General features: G+C 36.4%; 1 protein-coding gene across 11 annotated transcripts in view; it reads right to left on the bottom strand.

The window, feature by feature from the left end:
• The window catches only part of HELZ (helicase with zinc finger), a 156601-nt gene that overhangs the window by 76593 nt on the left and 58239 nt on the right, over window positions 1-21769 (bottom strand). For 9 of the 11 annotated variants that reach the window (XM_082441863.1, XM_082441862.1, XM_082441865.1 and 6 more), the window contains 6 exons: window positions 15969-16302; window positions 14970-15100; window positions 9750-9929; window positions 9103-9207; window positions 3387-3565; window positions 372-490 (listed from right to left, as the gene is read on the bottom strand). In XM_082441863.1, the coding sequence (XP_082297989.1) occupies window positions 372-490; window positions 3387-3565; window positions 9103-9207; window positions 9750-9929; window positions 14970-15100; window positions 15969-16302 (1048 nt within the window). The remainder of the gene's footprint in view (window positions 1-371; window positions 491-3386; window positions 3566-9102; window positions 9208-9749; window positions 9930-14969; window positions 15101-15968; window positions 16303-21769) is intronic. The other 2 variants (XM_082441868.1, XM_082441860.1) reach the window with 2 other exon arrangements.

Genomic DNA, 21769 nt, shown 5'->3' with positions numbered 1-21769 from the left:
AACAAATGTTGGGGACAGGAGCTGGGGAATCGTAAGAAGGACCATTGAAATTTATTTGATAAAGAAAAGTAAGAATCAAATATTCATACTACAGAGAACTGAACTTCAAATTAATAAACATGGCAATTAGGACACGGACAGACTCATTCATTCCACTCTCTATCCAAAGAAGGAAAACAAGTGGGGCGGGGCGGGTAGCAATTTTCCTTCAGAATCACCAACATCTTCCACTATCAGTACAGAAATATTTAAAGTACTTAAACTGACATATGCGCATGGCACAATTTCATAGGCTGTTTTAGAAAACAAAATATTAAACATCAAAATATAACAGACGCTTCTTTCAACATGGTGACTCCGAGGGCACTCACCTGCATGTGGTCACCAGCCAGGACAACCCGGGTGCCCTTAGTTGCTAGCGCCAGGGGCATGATGGTTTCACACTCCATGGCCTGCGCGGCCTCATCTAACAGAACGTGCGTAAAAAACCCTGCGAAGCACAGTGTAAACACAGGACCGCATATTACAGCAGTGATAAAGGCAGGAGTGGTGTCTTTCTTTTCTGTTAAGGAAAGAGCTTAGTGTCCTGATTTAAGAGCTGTGAGTACTTTTAATGCCAGTCCTCAATTTAGAAGATCATATATTTAAATCATTATTTAAAAAATAGAAGTTGAAAGGAATAACTATTTTACTCAACAATAGATATGTAAATGGCATCTGGTACTAATGGCCCCAAGACTAACAGTTAAATCAGGACACATAAAAAAGACTTTAAAAGTACAAGATAGCAGCTTTTCACCACAAAGAAAAGCTGGCAACAAAACAGTGATAGGCCCAAAATCCTTTCACTATGTATTTGCTAAAACACCAAAAATAAAACAATGGTAGTTTATAAGTAACTTTAGCTTAAACACACACATTCGACATTAAAGAAAATCATACCCAAAATCTAATATAAAGGAGAAAGTGATAATCTAACTTTGATCAAAAACAAAGGTTATCTGTTAGCCAATTCACTATTTTGATTATTTAGGTTTATTGTGTGTGTGTGTGTGTGTGTGTGTGTGCGCGCGCGCGTGTGTGTGCGTACAGATTATACACAATTTTTTAGCCTAAGACCCTATCCTGGCTGTAAAAATATCACCAGTCTGAAAAAGAAAAAAACAAAAGTGACACAACAAGTATCAAAAATCCCCCAGATGCAAACACCCACGTCTGGGTTACTGCTGCCACTCACACGGAGGCGCAGGAATCTGTGCACAGAAAGGAGGAAAAGCCTCTTTGCCCCTAAAGAGGAGACAGAAGAAAAATCTCCTTGTTGTCTCAATGTGTAGAAGTGAATGTTGCCCCCGATGGCTAGCTCACTGAGGTAGCGAGAGGGGGGCCCTGTTTTTACTAGCACAGCAAAGAACACAAAGTAGCTTCTCAACAGAATGACAAGTTGTGACTCTCTAGGTTAATTAGCCTCCTGTGAGTTGGCCCAAGAACCTAACCTCTATTTCTATGAATAGCAACAAGTTCCAAACAATCTGTTTATACAACTTCCTAATGCCACTTGTTTCTAGGCTGGGAACTTTCTAAACCTTACTGACTGGCAGTAATAACCGCGACCACCATCACCACCACCATCACGGTCCATGCAAACAAATGGCTATGTTGACAGCACAAGCATCAGTAACTGTTGTCTATTTAATGACAGTGGCCCAAGCATGATTTGGACACATGCATTTTTCTCCCTGTTGAGGAGAATTTGTGCTTTTTGTTCTACAAGACTAATTAAGGAAGATGACTATACAATTACAGGATCAAATCGGAAAAAACTGAGACTAGTGAAAAAAATCTACTGTTTTCATTGGATAACATTTTAATTAAACAGAGCTAGGCTTAAATCAGGAACTGAATAAATCATGAAATTGTTATACTGTTGCTTAAGCTAGTAAAAGAAACCTGAATTAGTCAAACTGATTTAGCCTGAGCCTTGGTTGTCTTAGCTGTAAAATAACCCTCCACAGAGTTGATATGAGAATTAAAGTATAAACAATGCCTAAAACAAAGCAGATAGTTGACTTCCAATAAATGTTCTACACTCTTGCTCTTCAAAGCCATTCTTTACTCTTCCTCAAAACTATACTGTTTAGGAGGCTTGGGTATTTAATTTACGTGGCAAATACGCAGAGTATAATCATGAAGTAATGAGACTGATTGTTAAATAAACATACCAAAATTTACATTGCAAATAAGTGTTGTTCCATCAAAGAAGTCAGTTGAGAGGAAATATAACTCATTCCAATGGATGCAGCCACTGTTCAAAACATTTTTGAAACTCTGCTTTTGTAACTGCCCTCACCAGCCAGCTATGAGCTGCGTGCACAAGAAAAATAAGTCTCATTACATGAGAGGCACGTCTCTCTCTCTTTTTTTTTTTTTCAACCCCTAATGGTATTGCTCAGTTTGATAACCTACCTTACTTACCAGACATGTCTCAGAAAGATTTTGAAGCTTTTCTAAAATTAACTCTACCCTCAAAAAAGAAAGTTTGGCCACTGTTCATTCTTTAAGATAAACAGAGGTTTATCAAGGGCCTCCAGGTGTCTATACCCTGGGCCAAGTGCTAGGAATACAAGGTGAAGAGAACTGTCTCTACCTTCCAGAGACTTAAAAGAATTTGTCACTGGCTCTGAAAGCAATTCCAAAAGGAGAGAGCAAAAAGGCGTTGACCAATGTCAACAATCATAATACAGCGGTAATAAATGAATATTCTTCCAAAGCAACTAACTTAAAGTGATACCACATTTTGATGGTTAAGTTCTGCCATATTTATCAGAACTTCTTGTCACCATCTGTCTGTACTTTGTATATTAGTTTGATTTTACATAGTTTCTGTACTTAAATAATCTTAATAGTATGTTATAAAAAAACCTATCATGATTGTTGTCTCTACACTGTATTAACGGAAAACTACTTCAAAATTAAAAACTTGAGAAAATTGTAAAAAAACCAACACTGTCCAAATTTGCATTTTTCACATGATCAATAGTAAGTAAATACCATCTGATCAATTAGAGAACAAATAGAGTAGCAGTCACTAAAATGTCTAAACTAGGGGTTGATAATTTTTGTGTGTGTGAAGGGCCAAACAGTACACATTTTAGGTTTTTCTGGCCATACAATCTCTGTTGCAACTACTCAACTCAGCTGCTGTAGCACAAAAGAATCCATAGAAAACATAGGTAAATAAATGGGCATGATTGTGTTTCCAGCCAATAAAACTTGATTTACAAAAACAGACAGTAGGCCAGATACGGCCCACAGGCCAACCCCTGATCTCAACTGAATGCAGAGCCCTGTGCATTCAGACACCCTTTCTGTGTCTTGAGTCAGCATACCAGGTTCCAGGTCCAACTGACAGAGGTACTGGGAAGTATTCAATGTAACAACAACCACTCGGTGTTTAAGAATGTCTTCTTTCTGTGGCATCTGAAAGGTGGAATGTGCGCTTGAGATCAAACAGTACTGATGCACAACTGGGTGGACAGTCTTTACCCAGCGATTTCTGAAATATACCCTATAAAAGAAGATAACATTTCCTATTTATACTTATTAACATCTTACCAGTATCTGATTATCAAAATATCGACATTATGATTTTAAGACTACAATACCTGGAAATTAACAAATAAGTCTGGTAACTGTTAACACTCTGCTGGATTAGAATTTAACATACAACTGTAACTCCCCCCCACCAAAAAAATGAATCAAGCAGAAAGTATATACACTATGATAAGATAAATATCTAATTATTTTTAAGTGTTCAGAATAATCTTACAACAGAATGACACACAGAGTTTCATAAGCATTAGTTTTTTTACTTCAAAACATTCCCATTTGGGAATTACTTTTTTTTCCTAGATTATTCTTACAAAAATATACTTATATTTTAATTATCTATGCTAATAAAATATAGTGAATTGCATACTTACAAGAGAAATTTAAAAGTTACTTGCATTTCACTTTAGAATATATTCTTATACCTATATTTAAATAGACCTCTATCTAAAGTTCTGGAAATTTAAAAATAAATTTAAATTTTGGACCATCAGAAAATCTTAAGAAAGAGCATCTCTTCTATTAATTGCAAAAGAAAAACAGAAACGGGACTCATACAACAGATTACTAAGATGGTACAGAACCAACTCATCCGTCCGCCCGCCCACCTCCCCCCATCCTTAACCACCCCCCCCACATCACAAAGATCTGCTGGGAATCTACTACAGTCCAGCACAGAGGCAAGTCACACGGCTTGCAAACTTTCATAAAGACTTTGGATTTATTCTGATTTTAATGGAAAGCCATCAGAGAGTTGGAACAGGGCACATGTCATGAGACATGCCTTACGTTGTTAAAGGACCCCTCTGTTTCTTTGGACGGAATACGCAGTTTTGGAGGCAGGAAGAGGGCTGGACAGTGGTGTGTGGTAAATGTTGAACAATCAGCCTTCGGAGGGGTGGGGAGGGGTGACCTGATCGGCAGTGTTTGCTGGTTTCTGGGGTATAAAACCTACTATCATGGCCAATTTCACATGAACTTGGGCAGACGTGCACATGATTGGCTCTCACAAACCAGTACCAGCTGCTCCATCACACCAGGGACTGGGAGAGAGGCAGGGGGAGGGGGCAATAGTAAGGAGACCCATTAGGAGGCCGCTGTAAGGATCCGGACAAGAAAAAATGACAGCCTGAACCAGGGTGGTAACAGTAGAGATGTGAAAATGGTCAGATCACTGCACATTTTGAGAGTAATGCCGACAGGATTTACTGATACACTAGATGTGGAATTTAAGAGAAAGGATGTTCCATGGCTTTGAAACTGGATGAGTGGCAGCAGTGGTGATAGGGAGGAACAAATCTGGGGTGGGAATTGAGAATTCAGTTTTGGACATATTTAGTAGCAGACCTCCAAGTAGAGGTATCCAGTAAGCAGAGGTATTTGTAAGTGTGGAGTTCAGAAGAATGCCTAAGACAAGAAATATACAGTTGAGATCATACTTAAACCCTGAGACTAGAAGAGCTCACCTGGAGAGTAAGTGTAGGTAAAAAGGAAACTAGCTGGAAGAATGGCTGACGGACCACTTCCGCATGTAGAGGCTGGGGAACGGAGGGACACAGGAAAGGAGACTGGGAAGGAGCAATCAGCGAAACAGCAAAGAACTTAGGAGACTGTGAGGGTCCAATCAAGGGACATAAACTCCCACGTCACTAAATCGTTTGGACATTTTCCAGGCCCATCAAGTTACTTATTAGCAGCATCCAGCTCTGTGGTTGCTCCCTCCTTGAAATATTCTCTCCCTCAGCTGCCATAACTCAACCGCTCCCTGCTTTCCTTCCACCTCTCTAAGCTGGTTCCTCAAGGCTTAGCCTTTAGTGCTCTCGTCAAGCTCTGTCCTCTCACCTGACAATCTCATCCCAGGCCCATGGCTTCAATTACCACCACTACCCTGATGACTCGCACATCCTTCTCTCTCCAGCCAGGACCTCACCTCTGAGCTCCAAGATGCACATCCAACTACTTATTTGACATCTGTCTCCTCCAGAATGTTTCAAAGGCAGCTCAAATGTCATATGCACAAATACTAACCTCATGATCTTCTACAATGTGCTCTAACCCTCCACGAAACAATTAAAACTGGTTATTGTCTTTTTGCAAGCAAAGCAAAAAAAAAAAAAAAAAAAAAAAGCATTTAATAAATGTCCCTAATTTATAAATAAATTGTAATAGAGGAAAGTAATGTATTTTAAGAGCATTACTATGATAGGAAGGACTGTGAAAGTAACCAACACCACTCCTAAAAGATGTAAAAATCTTAAACATGCTTTAGGTTTTAATAAAAAATATTTAATCAGATCAGCAAAGCAGAATTTACTTTTAAATATATGAAAAATCTCATTTTACAAATTATCTGAAAAAGTATTTACAAATTATGATTCCATTAATATTAACTTATGTGTGTATATTTAAGCATATAAATGACTAGAAATTAAACTGTAAAATGTTAGTAGTATTTATCTCTGGTAAGGTTATAGATAATTTTTATTCTTCATGCTTTCCTATATTTTCCATATTTTCTTAAATGAACATTTCATTATAAAATTGAAAAATTCATTTTTCAAATTACTTATCAAATCTAACTCCAGGCACTGCTTCTTTCTCAAAGAAAAAATAGAAATTGAAGTTCTAAGCCTCATTACTGACTTTTTTGTAGTTACCTTGGAAAGCTAGCTCAAGATGAAGTTAGTAAGAATACAAAGTTTGATCATTGGCCCATTTCCTTAAAAAATAATAGTCTAGTGCTGACTTAAAAAAAAGACTTAAATATTTTCTCAGTACCTTCATTTTGTGCAACATTTAAGGTAGACACTGTCTATAAGATTATTTAAAACACATCCAACAACATTTTTCAAAATTGGAGAATTGACACTTTCAAGTCCACGGTATAAAAGGTGACACCAACTAAGTAATTTACATATTTCTAGAAATAAACTGTCCACACACCCCACATGAATTATAATGAAATTTAAAACAGAAGACTGTCTGGTAATATATCATCTTAATTAACTGAAATTGTATTCATGTATTGAATTCATATGCAATGAACACCCCCAAAATATTATTACATAAGATACTACAGAATCAGAAAGACCTTATTTATTTATTTAAAGATCTTTATAAAATAACATATACCTTCTATTTGTCCAGAAAACAGTAAATGTACACTTTCTCCATAGATAGCCTTTATCTAATAAGTGATAACTGCCAGAATCAGCTACTGATTTTCAGAACCATACACAGAAACTATGTTTTCCTCTCTAGTCCATTTTAAAATCTTCTAATTCTAATAAAGTAAGAAGTAAAAACTGAAACTAAATGTAATTAAAATGGATTCTAAAACCTCCATCCCAAAATAATTTAAGCTCAACTCCTGGCAACTAATAGAATTTTATACATTTTAACCACAAGTGTGCATATTTAAACATATTTACTGTTTTAACTATTTAATGTTTATGGCTATTTTCCTACTTTGTCACGTTTACTAGGGCCCACTCTAAGCTACAGTGTGAGAAGGTAAACTTGTCATCATCACTCTTATTCCACAGACAACAAATCTTCAAGTTCACATGCGGACACTTCGGGCCCTCTTGTGTTCTTTCCCCTGCATTCTGGGACAATTCACATAAAGCTGATCTCCCCAGCGTGCTCAGCCATTCTAATGTTCTCTATTCCATCTCCCATACCACTCATATTTGTTGTCCATTAGGAAAATTATAAATTAATCTCAGTTAATGTAATAATAGATGGTGCTAATAAATCCTAACATTTCAATGTATTAACCCTCCTAGGAAATACATTCACAAGTTAACATCTTTCCTGAACAAAAAAACTATGGTGAAAATACAGCGCCACATAAAGGCCAAGCCTTTTCTTATCTTATTCCACTTACTAAATGAAATAACATGAAATTTGTATTTAAATAAATTTAAATATTTTCTACTAGAGGGCAAGTTTCTGTATTTGGGCCACTACAACTATACATAGACCCTACTGGAACATAACTTCTTATCCTACATATTTAGATGCACTACATGTTGGATTGTAATGCCCAAAACATAACTTTACATGGGAAAAGCTAAACATAATGCTAGCCAAATAATGGATTTCAGTGTTTATCAGCCACAGCTGTCCTGCCCCAAGCGTCAAATGACCTATGCTAGGTCAACCAAGCTTTGAGGGGTCTTCACTCCACTGCTTCCAAGCCAAGGACAATGATAAATGAGATTGCCACAGTTCCTGCATAACATACATGCACAAACATAAGCACACACACGAGCTCTACCAACAATCAAACATCTTATCGACACTGAAGTAAGAACACTCATAGCAAAAATGCTACTAGCTAACAATTTCACTTATGAGCTAAAAAAGATTAGAATCTGAAGCAAACTAGTTATCGATGAATTTATCCATTGGTAAATGTCACATTTTCATTTATAGTGACTGCATACATGTGATATTTTCTTATCAAATAAAACTGGGTTCTACTTAAAATACTTATTTCTTCTCTAATTTGTCTTCAGAGTAGAAACAGAGTGTGGCACAAAAACCTGTGTTAACAGGCCATGCCACTTTTCCCTCTTTTGTTCTTTTTAATGCAATTGCAAAATCATTCAAATGGCTTTGCTTACGGTTATTAAAGAATTAAATAGCGTAACCTCATTTTTCCATGCCTGGGCTCAACTAGAAAGAAAGTTAGTGAATTATGATTCAAAAGTGTGGTTAGAAATTAATTTTTAAACAATAATTGTATTTGAACAACATAGGGCATGACACATTAGTTTGTAAAATGGCAAAACTAAACATTAATTCATATAACAATGAGAGCAAATGGTATAATAAATAACCATTTAATGGTTCTTTATTGTTTTCTGAAGAAAAGGATTTTATTCCCCCACAACCCTATATTTAAGAACATTTCATATCCATAGACACTTAGAAGACCTGTATTAACCTAGAACTTTCTTTATCTCTTAAATGATAGCAAAGAGCTGTAAGTACCAGTCGGTTACACCGTGCTGCAGAAATCACTTCAATTTCATGCTTCTCTAATGTGTAGCGTCTATGAAATTACCTGCATGATCACAGTCAAAATTTTATTTCCATAAACAACTATCACTGCATGACTACTCTGCCATGCAAAATATGCTAGAATTTTAATTAAAATTGATTTAATCGTAATTTATTAAATCATAAATTTATATATAGTAGCTTTTAGAGGAACACATCAAAATCGGCTCAGATTGTAACAACATTTTTTACATACAGAACTTAAAAAAGGATGTCTTTCTCTTTACTTAATGTTTAAGAAATGAATGGTCAAAGATTTTTAAATTTTTCCTTAATTTAAATGGTTTCTTCAAAAGGCATAACCTCCAAATGCCAATGCACAGTTAAAGATTTTGGTTTTCTCAAAGTTACTAAAATCTTTATAGACACCTTTTCTTAAGAATAATAAAGTATGATACAGAGACATAATAAGCCTTAAAAAAATACCTGAGAGGTCTTGCCTGGGGATTGCCTGCTTCTACATATGGATGTAAATAATCCTTTATGTAGAGGTCAGCAGCACTATTAGAATGGGTGCAAATGAGAATCCTGCTGAAATAAACGGTGCAAATAAAAAGAATGATAAAACACAAAACTATTCAAGCAGTATAATACCCAAAAAAAGCAGTGGCCATTTTAATATAATACATTTCCCTCAACCTACTCGGTAACCTCTAACATATTACTCAATTATGCTTTTAGGAAATTATTATTAAAGCTTAATTACTCTTTAAGCTATAAAGGAGATAAGTTCCCCCAAATTATTTTTAAATCTATCATATAAAATTATTTTTTAAAAACCCAACCCTTTTGGCACTAACATTTATCACAATCTCTTAGCAGACTTGGCGTTTTGAGGACTATTTAAAAGCTACCATTCTCTATGTTGCCAATTTTTAAAAACAGCACGTTTTCAGAGAATTCAAATTTTAGTGCTTTGGGGTTTGAGTGTGGCTCTTTTTCTTTATTTGTATTTTAAAAAAATTTTTACAAGCAAGATGAAAACTGTCTCGCTAGCCCTTGCTTTGTCTTCACAACAAGCACAGAAACCGTGCCCTGCTGATGAGACCAGGTCACACACAACGCCACCTCACCTGGTCTCCTGCTGCTGGAGAATGTGCTTGACGGCCTGAGCTAGGGTGAATGTTTTGCCGGTGCCATAGGGGCCGATGATGAGAACGGGAGGCAGCTGTATTGAAAGTGGGGTCGTAACGGCCAGAACAGCCTCCTTCTGTTTTGCGTTTAGCCGAGGATCCAACTGCTCGTCCCATTGTCTAAAGAAAATTAATATGGATGTTATTTTAAACACATGCATCTTCTTCATAAGCAGAACACGGCACACAAGTATCTTGAATTTCACTGAACCATTAAAAATACTGAAATAACATAGCATCTATAAAAACAAATGTTTATTCTAAAACTACTTTTTAAAAAATTCCCAACAAAGTCGGTGTAGGGTGTTCTACTACTCTGATCAAAATTCACTTTAGTTATCCTGTCCTTTCCAAGTGCAAAAAGATTCTGGTAACTAACCAAGAGACATCACAACACACTTCCAGTCTAGTTGCTAAGTAGCAGCAGTCTCTTTGCATAGCAAATAAAACGGAAAAGGGAAACTAACTGATTTTCAAATTCTAATCCATTGAAAGATCTCTCAGTAAAATTTAAAACAAAAGAAAAAGAAAAAAACCTGTGTCACTGGTTAACAGACATCAAACTTTTATAAAGTTCTTAATTCAGAAAAAAGCAGGGTTTTTTTTAAGGTCAAACAATATGAAATGTTTTCTGATTATTTTCACACACACAAATAACATACGTAGGTCCTATTTTTCTGGGTAGAGAACACCTGTCATGGCAACACAAATGGCTGTTGTAATGAAATCCATCTTATTCGTGTCCCTTCTATGACTTGGCTAAGTTTTGAAGATTTAAATGGGTGGCAGATGCTGAAAGGGATCAAACTAAGTGGAGAATCAACAGCATTCTTTCTCATAACTACAATTATGATACTAAATATTGCAACCACTATGGTAAAAATGATAGAGATGTAAACCAAAATAGGAAGGGCGTGTAGAGACTCTTAGAAAATCTGCAAAATGCCTACAAAATAACCCTGAAATAGGAGGACACAGTTTAGATAGCAAAATGCCCACTCTGTGAGGCTACTCTCTACTTTAACAGAAGCTAGTTATTTACGGAAAGTTTTCTTAACTCTTTCAGTTTTAAAAAATTATAACTAATGCTATATATTATGATAGATAACTTCAAACAAACAAAATTCTCCTAATGTAAAACCTTAGAAAACAAATTTTAAAAACAAATTTTAAGCGTATAAACATGTCATTATCTATTTTTCTGAAATTTAACTTTTTTTAAGTAAAAAACAAAAGGACTCTGACCAGTGGCACTAGGTTTCCTGGAAGCCACTCACTAAAACTCCAAAGAACCCCTCAGCATTAACCCGTTTCTTTACTCATAATGCTGCCACTACCTAGCAATGCTCCACCGCCTATAAACAAGGAAACTGCTTTAGGTAAGTGCTATGTCCAGAGCTAATACACGTGGCAGACACTGTGGAATGGTTACCCCCAAACCACCCGCGGTGCCCGTCTCTTCCTCCTCTACTACTGAGCCCAGACAGCTATATACTCCCTTTCCAGCCTCTGTGGCTGGAGACCCAACTCTGGTCAACGAGACGTAAAAGTCCCTCAGAAGAGCTTCTATACCCAGTAAGACAAAACAAAGCCTCTCTAGAAGAAAGCCTTCCTGCTCCTTTGCCTTCCTCCTTCACCTTGCTGGAAAAAGCTCATGATAAATAAAACCGCAGAAGCCATCTTATAATCATGAGGCAACAACAGGCATCACGCGGAAAACTAATATGCTCTCTAAGTAGAGAGAAAAGGGAGACTAGGTCTGCAAAGGTACTGCTGAGCCCCCGTACCAGCCCTCGACCACCCAGCTCTGGGCCTCTACTTCTATTTGTTTAAGCCACAGTCAATCCAACAAACTGTCGCTTGCATCTATACCTGACCACTATGATTCTACGATACCTGACCCCAATGGTTCCTTTATCTGTACATGGAGATAATGATACTTGCATCAGATAGCTATTTTAAAGGATCAAATAAGATAATGCACGTAAGCTGTTAAGAAAAATAACTGAGCAATAAGTGCAAAATTAACTTTGACTTCTACTACTATAATATTTTCTGAGGATTTCAGAAAAATAAGATATTACTTGACCAGCACACACTTTTGAAAATCAAAAAATGTTTTTAGAATACCCTCTAATCTCACAAATTTGGGGACTTTAATGAACTTATGAATGAGATCGATATTAGATTATATACATAAGTATAAATCTAAGAGATTAGTGACAGATTTACAGGTATAATTCCAAAATATGTCGATATCTCTTTATTTATATAGACCATTCTACTTGTCAATTGTTTCAGTGCAAATAAATGCTTCAGAGTAGATCAGAAACTTTACCAATGTGAGTCATCTCTATAGTTCCTCATCATGAATGATGAACATTTATAGAAAGCCAATAAGTAAAACAAATTGTCTCCATTTATTATACTACCTGCTTAATAAAGGGAAGAAGATTTATAATAAACATGCTGGTAAAAGTCATCTCTGATTTTCACAATTAAAACAACAAAGTCTTTTCAAGTTTACTCTGAATAAAATGAGAGTTATTTTATTCCCTGAACCAAATTAATTCTAAGTTCTTTTTTTTTCCTAGTCTGACACATTGTTGTAATTAATTTATAGACTACATGCTCAAGAATAATTTCTCAATTTCATTTATCTTTCTATATTCCACCTTATTCCAGAAAAGATTTTAAATGGCTAATAGCTTCTCAGCGTTCCTAGACCTAGATACATTTTAATTACTATTTAAATTATAGTGGTATGAAATCTCTTCCTGCTTCAAAGTTTTCTGCTACTTGACATTTCCTTACTTTTGCAGTTAACACCTGCAATCAGTGGTATTTGAATATACTGCTATCCACAATATATTTTTCAGAAGTGAACATACCAAGTCAATGCCTATAAGTTTACTGGTATGGCCTCACATTTGAAACCCTAATTTTCTTCTTTAAACATATTCTTATTAACTTAAATGTGTCATATATTAATAATGTGCAAGGTTGTGTTGGAGATTCAAAGACAAATAAGATGTGGTCTCTTCTAAAAAGCTCAGAGTCTAATGAGAACAGCAGAAATGTACACAACTGAGAAAAATTAATTTTAGAAAAATTATGCTTGAAAGTACAAAACTGACTGAATCTAGCACATACTAGGCATCAATAAATATTTGTTGAAATAATGAAATGGAAGAGCAGATTCATTTACTAGAAGGAGAGAGCCCTTGAGCGGGACTAAATTTTAAAGGACAGGTAGCTCCTCCAATAGATCAATATTGGGCAAAGATTACTTCAGGGAGAAAAAAAACCACAGATAGAACACAGGCCTGGGGGAGGGGGAAATGCAGCGTTTAATGAGTATAAAGTTTCAGTTTTACAACATGAAAAGGTTCTGGAGATAAACTACACAACAATGTGAATACACTTAGCACACCTGAAGTGTGAATACAACAATGTGAATACACTTAGCACACTTCAAGTGTGAATACACGTGAACCGCACACTTAAAAATGGTTAAGATGGTAAATTTTACGTTACGTAGATTTTACCACAATTTTTTTTAATTTTAAAGAATTTTAAAAAAGATAAGGAGGCAAATAAGTTCAGGGCAAATTAAACAAACGTCAAGGTAATTCTATATGGCTAGAACATGAGGATTTAGAGGAAGAAAGGGAGAGTAAGAAGAAAAAAGTAAAAGAAATCTGAAAAGATACTGTTGAGAAGCATTGTCAATGAGACCACATAATATGAGTTTTGTATTAGGACGTTCAGACTTTATCTGCGTATCAAGGAGAAGCCCTTCAGAGGTTTATAAGCAGTGAAATGAAATGATTATTTTAGCAAACTAACTCTGGAAGAAGCATGTGGGCTGGACCACAGAACAGAGACACAGACAGCAGGACTGACGAGTAGAAGGCTACTGAAATAGCCCAGCTCTCAGTTACGCACTGGCTGTAGGGATGGAGAGAAGGGAAGGGTGCAGAGAAGCTGAATCTCTCAATTACGCACTGGCTGTAGGGATGGAGAGAAGGGAAGGGTGCAGAGAAGCTGAATCAAATGAGAGCTACAAATATGAGATGTCACTGGATTTTTACAATTGGTGGATCACTGATTACTTTCAGGAGAGTGAGGAAGTAGAAAACAGATTACAGGATGAGTAGATAAGAATACCACAATTAGGTTGACTATCCTTGCTCAAGAATTTTGGCAATAAAAAGAAGAATGAGGAAAGTGAAAACAAGGGAGAAATGATTTGGATTTTGTATTATAAGGCATATTTTGCTTTGTTCTGTTTTTAGGACCAGAAGAAATGAAGTGTGAGGGAAAATGATATAAGTCACTTCTAGGCCTGGCCCATAAAAATTTCCCACATGGTCCTCTGTGCTCCTGCTTCCCCTGTCTGCCAGCTCATGTCAGCACCCAGGGTGACCTTGGAAACCACTCAGTAAAGATACCAGGGCCTCCATTAGAGATGGAGCAGGGCCACCCTACCATGACTAGATTGACACAAATGATTAAAAAATAAACTATTTTGTGGAGCCACTGAGATTTAAAAAAAAAAAAAAAAAAAAAAGGTGGAGTGAGCTGGGCATGGGCAGGGGCCAAGAGGATAAAATCCAGTAAAAGAATAAAAAAGATGCAGTCATAGAGCTGTCACTACAGTTAGTCTGGAAACAAAATAGAGGCATCATATTTAACCACATGTAAAGATGTGTAAAGAGAATTAAGCAGAAAAATATTTACATAACAATTAACTTTATAGCATCTTCCATGATACTTCCTCCATTTTCCTAAATTACAAAAATGTCTTCCCTATTCAAAAATTATTTTAAATTCACTATTTGAACCACTTTAGAAAGGCCCTAGTTTCCCTATTCAGCTTCTACTCAGGAATATTCCTAAATTGCTTGGCATTCTATCAAATTAAGGCTGTTGAGAAAAGCAATAGAACTCATTTAGACTCTGAGGAAAAGTGAAGAAAATCGATGATGAACTTCAAATGCTTCTTTCTAAGGGCTCTTGTACTCTCTTTTCTCAACTAATAACATGTCTCTTGAAGAATATATGGAAACTTTCCTATAAACATATTTGAGTTGTTTGATACAGATATTAAATTTAAAATTTATATAACTTCTGGAATGAGATATCTCTTTTTTGTACCTGTTGGGACTCCAAGGTATGGTTGGAGTCATAGTGATGTCTGGAAACAAAACCCCATTGTCCTTGATCCTGTCTAGCGCATAATGCATTTCACAGAGGGGTAATCGATTTAACTGAAACTGAAGTTCAACCTGAAAGACAAAATAAAAAAAATTTTTTTAAAAAGCATTAAAGCAGACATCAGCGCTTTTCAGCTTCCTAGAATGCTCTGTGGAGATAACCCTTTTTCAGGGGCCAAGTTTAGAGATGCCTTTAAAGTGTAATCATAGTGTAATAATAATTATTATGCCTAATATTTGCTTTGCTTATTCAGTGCCAGGCGCTGTAGTATGCACTTTACATAGATTATCCCATTTAATAGCACCAATGACGTGTATACTATTATTAACCTCATTTTTCATCTAAAGAAACTGAGGCACTTGTAAATTACTTAATCTCTAAATAAAGATTATCTGATTCCACCATTCCTATGAAGAATATATTTGATAAAATTAGTAGAACATCTGTGAAATATCATCTCTCAAGGGTTAAAACCAGGCCTATGACACTGTACTGATTTACTATGAATGGATAGTATTCACCAAATGCTATATTTAAAAGGAAGAAAAGAGTAGCTTTCCAGTTAAATATGGCAGACTGAGCACAGTTACCTAAAAATCCATAAAGACAAAAAGAACAGCAGCAGATACAACTTCAGATAAGAACTGCCCCAGGATCTAGCTTAGTTTATTTTAATCTGTTCTTCCATTGCCGATTTAAAACAGAAATCAGAAAGCTTGACCTCGTATAAAACTGTAACATTTTAGATTTTACTTGAAGAGAATCGATTTTCTCGGAAAGTTATCAAAGGTCCAATTCTCCACCCACCAGAATCAACACTTCAAAGTCACCTGCACTTCTAGTTGTGGCAGACGGAGGGAAACCAAACGAGAAGAAGAGGACCTGCTGACAGGGCAACTACAGACAGCCACAGCGAAGCTGCCACACCTCAAGACATACCTGTGTGTCACAATCAGGCCGAAGACTAAGTTCTTCACAGCATTCCCTGGATAGCCTTAAAAATATATATTCTTTTGTTTTTTCTTCAATAGTAGCTTCATAAACCTTCTCTTTGGTTCCCTGGGTCTGTACTAACTTCTCTTTAGGGACTGGTAATAAATAAACAGCATTGACTTTGGTCATCACCAGCCGTCCAGCCAAAGTATCTTCAGAAAGTGTTTCAGTAAGCTTAAAACGGCCAAAAAGTTGTCCATTCTGAGCATACTTTGCACCTCCAGAAACTCCAGTGAGCATGAAGCTTGCTAGAATCTGCAATTGCACTTTAAGGTTGAACCTAAGTCAGAAGTAGAAAATGAGTTTGAATATTTCACATCAAAAACATTAAAACTAAATAAGAGAGTAAAACAAAATAAATCAAATATAAACATAGAAAAATTAAAGGTTCATTATCAATTCCACTCCACTGAGCTACAAATGATATACTGTCTTTAATCCAAGCTGGAAACAACAAAACTTTAAGTGAATAAACTCTCCAAGTTTATAAAAATGCATGCTTAGTTGTGTTGAAGAATACACATATTTTTAGGTTTGAGCATTTAAAATGAAGCTAAGTATGATTTTTTAATAAAATGAAATATCATGTATTAGTTAATATGAAAGTCTGTTTGAATATACCATTAGGACAGTCAAGACTTTAAAATCACCTAAAGCCAGAAGGAAATGCCCTGTATTGAAACTACAACAGACTTTTATTAAACTGCTGCTTTCCAAGCAGATCTTACCAAGATTCTAACCATAAAATTTCTCTTCCAATACCGTTGGCGAATAACATCCAGAATACATTTTTATTCATGGCTACATCAAGGCAGGTCTCATGCCCAACTTATGGAAAGAAAAGCTAAAGGCTATCTTATTAGACAATGGCTGGTGCACTCACTCCCACTTCCATGAGCACATGTGAGCATGAAAGAGAACATGTGTGTGCAAGAAGCACAGAGAATCAAGATTAATTCACACAGTCAAGAAAGATGAAGTGAAAGAAAGATTTAAATTAATTAATAGCTCTTCTCCTTTGCCATTCTGAAATGGTGCTGTGAGAGAGAAGACAAAGTGGTAACAATGGGAACACTCTCTCCTTTTTCTTAATAAGGTTTAAAAAATTTGAATGAAAAAATTTAATTGTTCTATAATCTATACACCCTTTTGTGGAAAAGGCTACTTTTTAATGGTACTACTGAATTTTCTTTTCAGATCTTCTTTTGGATACGTGATGTCAAGAATGTCTTATAAATTCTTAAAGAAAAAGAAAAAAAAACCCTTTTCTAAAACATTATACACTTCTGTAACACAAACATTTGTACTGCTTACAATATTAGGAAACCAATTCTAATTAAAACATTATATTAAAATTTTGAGTTTCCATTTATACACTTTAAAGTTAGAAAACTGTAAGACTAGAGAAATACTTTAATAGAAATAAGAAAACACTCAAGGAAAATAACACATCTCAACAGCTATTTATGCACGTAACAAGTCATAGCGTTTATAAGCTCCATTAGTTATTTTAAAGTACACTTCAGGGCTTCCCTGGTGGCGCAGTGGTTAAGAATCCGCCTGCCAATGCAGGGGACACGGGTTCCAGCCCTGGTCCGGGAAGATCCCACATGCCGTGGAGCAACTAAGCCCGTGCGCCACAACTACTGAAGCCCGTGCGCCTAGAGCCCGTGCTCCGCAACATGAGAAGCCACCGCAGTTGAGAAGCCCACGCACCGCAACGAGGAGTGGCCCCTGCTCGCCGCAACTAGAGAAAGCCCACGCACAGCAACGAAGACCCAACGCAGCCCAAAATAAATAAATTAAATAAATTAAAAAAAAACACTTAAAATAGAATACTTAAGGCTCCAAAAGGATATGTAAAAATATACTTTATTATAAACATAAATTTAGTATTTAATAACGTGGCTTTCTATGAGGATCAAATGAATTCTAGGAGTACTTGCTCTGTGTATCATTCATATATATATATATGTGGAATTTTAAAAAATCATGTTATATTTCTCTCATTCTCTATCCATATTTCACTAGATCCAAACTAGAAAAGTACAATATAGTTTAAAGAAACACAGATTGTATGTTATCTAGTCACGTTTGATTCTTTGAGGACCGGAATGTGCACTAAGGATTCATGTAAAAATAAGTCATAAACTGAAACAAAAGTATGCGACCCTCCCCAGTTTACACATAGTCTACGTTCACCTTCCTTTTTAAAGAAAATAAAATACATGCTTTGCAGAAGAACAGGAACCCCTGGGTTTCTCATGTTTTTTCAAATGTACTTCAACTTCTACTTTGCTTTTACCATCCACGTAACTGAGATGTGTGGTCATTAAAAGCTTTCTCAGAGAAAAGGGATTCCTTACAGTCCATTCTCAATTCACAAATGACCTCTTTGTTGCTAAAGTTGATGTCCAGCTTTCTGATCTTTTTTAAAAATTATTATTACTTTGCAACCACTTTCCGTTTCCTTTAAACTCCCTCTTCCACTGGCTTCTGCACAGTCACACTCTCCTGGTTCTCTTCCTACTTCTCTGGCTGTTCCTCCGTCTTCCATCCAAGCGCCACCCACCTTCTAAGCATCCACCTGCCCTCTTCTTACCCTGTCGGCTCTCCCAAGACGAGGACGCCCTCTCCTAGATCTCTCGGCTCTGGGCTGTAAACCTAACTGCCAAATACGCACACTGGATTACATGCTCTGCAAACTCAGTAAAAGCAAAAGAGAATCACCATCTGACTTCCCCACGTACCACCCCAAACCAATCCTCCCGTGTATTAGACAGCTCAGGTAATGGCACTATCCACCTAGTTGCCCCAGCCAGAAACCAAGTTATCCTTGACCTTGTCTCTCTCACCAACCTTCATTCCCCATCATACAACCACCAAGCCCTGTTAGTTCCTCTTCTTCCTAAATTATCTGCATCTCAACATTTCTAACTTGAATTACTTTAACAAACTCCTACCATGATGTCTTGCTTCAGATCTATTCTCCAAGCCACCACTAGAGGGTCTCTGTAAAATGCGAGTCTGATGATAGGCGGCTCCGAGGGTAAAGTGTAAACAGCTTTCTATCTCACCACCCCACCACACACGTCCCCCCTTCCATTAAAATTACGATGACCGACTTGCAGCTTCCCCCACAACTCTATGCTCTTATTCTCCTATCCTGTGTCTTCAAACTAAATACCTTTGTCCTATTTCTTCACCTGACAATTACCTGTTTTTCAAAATTCAGCTTAAATGCCACCTGGTCCAGAAAGCTGACTTTGATATGTCATTCAAGCTCTGGCGAAATGAGGAAACGTAACTTGTTTACCTCAGAATCAGCAATGACCAGCCTGGAAACTAGCACTTTGAATACTCAATAAATTCTGTTCATTGAATTAATTTTACATGTTTGTCATAATCTGATTTTTTTTCCAGGCACCATATTCCCATTTCAACTACTTCATATTATTCCCTAACAATTTCTTGTAATCCTATAATGTTTTCTCAACTAACTTGGGTAATATATTAAAGTTTTACTGTTACATCTATTTTAGAATCTACCATCCCAAAACACTTGATCACAATTTAGCAGGCATGAAAAATTAATCTCACAGTTTTAAAGCAATAAGAGAATTCTTTTATGACATTGAGTTGTGCCTTGCAACAAAACTGTTGAGGCAGAGACACTAGAACTAAGAAATACAGCTTTTCCCACAGAAGAGTCACCATATGTTCAAGATGCAGACATTAGAGACCTTCTCAAAGTTACAGCTACTAATATTTAATTTTTCTAAAAGATTAACAGGCTGAAACTAAAAAGACATTAGTAAGCTTTCTTAAGTATTAAAACAATATGCATTTTTGAGATTTAATAACTCAGAAATACCTAAAATACAAAATATATCCTATAATTAACAAAGATATGTCTTAAAAAGAAGAAAAACCATCTTTCCATGGTTCCATGTCACATTTTAAAATCAACTTGAAAGCTTACAGGATTCCTAACATTTTTGGAAATGGCAGAATAGTAGCCCATGAAAGTTTTCAACCGATTTAAAACCATACTTCTAGCTAAAAGAAATATGGCTCCATCGATGTTAGAAATAGTTATACCTCTTGAGTGTAACTTTAAAAACACTTCAAAGCTATATATAGTGAGTTTCCCTTCATGCAATTTCTGACTAAATGAATGACAACAAAAGTCAACCAAGGTAATAAGCCAAAAAACAGCTGGGTCTACTGAGGCAGAGGCACAGAACCAAGGCTGAATCGACAGAGGCCTCAGCCGCTGCAACGATGAAATGAGCACCTGCACATCGGGCTTGTCCTGCCAGCTTCACTGCTGGGCGGCCACAATGCCCCAGTCCTGCAGGCCACACAACACACTCTGATGCACATGCACATGACGGCTTCAGCCAGAGCCAATTTCTTTTGGAAATGTATATCTGAGAATGAAATCGATTTCACTTCAAGGTGGAATCATTATTGAATGCACAACAGCATGTAGCTGAGGACAAGAGAAGTTGAAAAAAAATCTTGAAAGAACTCAGAAGCATATTCTAACACTTAAATGAAATGCAGTATTATTCCTACCATCTCCACACATCTCATACTAAAACTTAACATAAAAAGAACTCTTAATATCTGGACTGTTTTGAAAAAAAATCATCTTTCTTTAAAAAATTAAAAAAAAGATAAACCTGATTATCAAATTCAGCCTCAAGCCAAAATACATTTTTTCTAATCTTGAGAGGTTTCATTCAATCCATTTTCAAAAAGAGAATTCTAAGGTGACCGTGTAAAAGTACAGGTCTACCTTGTTTTATCGCACTTCACTGTCCTTTGCAGATACTGTGTTTTTTACGAATTGAAGGCTTATGGCAACCCTAAGTCAAGCAAGGCTGTAGGTGCCATTTTTCCAACAACATTTGTTCACTTCATGTCTGTGTGTCACATTTTGGTAGTTCTCACAATATTTCAAACTTTTCCATTACTATTATATGTGTTATGGTGATCTTTTATGTTACTATTTTAACTGTTTTGCGATGCCACAAAACGCAACCGTGCAAGACAGCAAACAACTGTGTGTGTTCTGATTGCTCCACCAACTGGCCGTTCCCCCATCTCTCTCCCTCTCCTCAGGCCCCCTATTCCCTGAGACACAACAGTAATGAAATTAGGCCAATTAATAACCCTATAACGACCTCTAAGTGTTCAAGTGAAAGAAAGAGTCACATGTCTCTCACGTTAAATCAAAAGCCAGAAATGATCAAGCTTAGCGAGGAAGGCATGTCAAAAGCTGAGGTAGGCCAAAAGCTAGGCCTCTTGTACCAGTTAGCCGAGTTGTGAATGTGAAGGAAAAGTTCTTGAAGGAAATTAAAAGTTGTACTTCAATGAACACACAAATAGTAAGAAAGAAAAACAGCTTTATTGCTGATATGGAGAAAGTTTTAGTGGTTTGGATAGATCAAACCAGCCACAACATTCCCTTAAACCAAAACCTAATCCAGAACAAGCCCCAACTCTCTTTAATTCTATGAAGGTTGAGAGAGGTGAAGAAGCTGCAGAAGAAAAGCTTGAAGCTAGCAGAGGTTGGTTCGCGAGGTTTAAAAAAGAAGCCATCCCCATAATGTAAGTAGAAGTGCAAGGTGAAGCAGCAAATGCTGACGCAAAAAGCTTTAACAAGTTATCCAGAAGACCTAGCTAAGATACTTAATGAAGGTGGCTACACTAAACAGCAGATTCTCAATGTAGATGAA

The sequence above is a fragment of the Balaenoptera physalus genome, assembly GCF_965194825.1.
Source record: "Balaenoptera physalus genome assembly, chromosome: 20".
NCBI classification, from domain to species: Eukaryota; Metazoa; Chordata; class Mammalia; order Artiodactyla; family Balaenopteridae; genus Balaenoptera; species Balaenoptera physalus.
The sequence above is the reverse complement of the archived record's forward strand: the minus strand, read 5'-3'. Positions and strand labels throughout refer to the sequence as shown.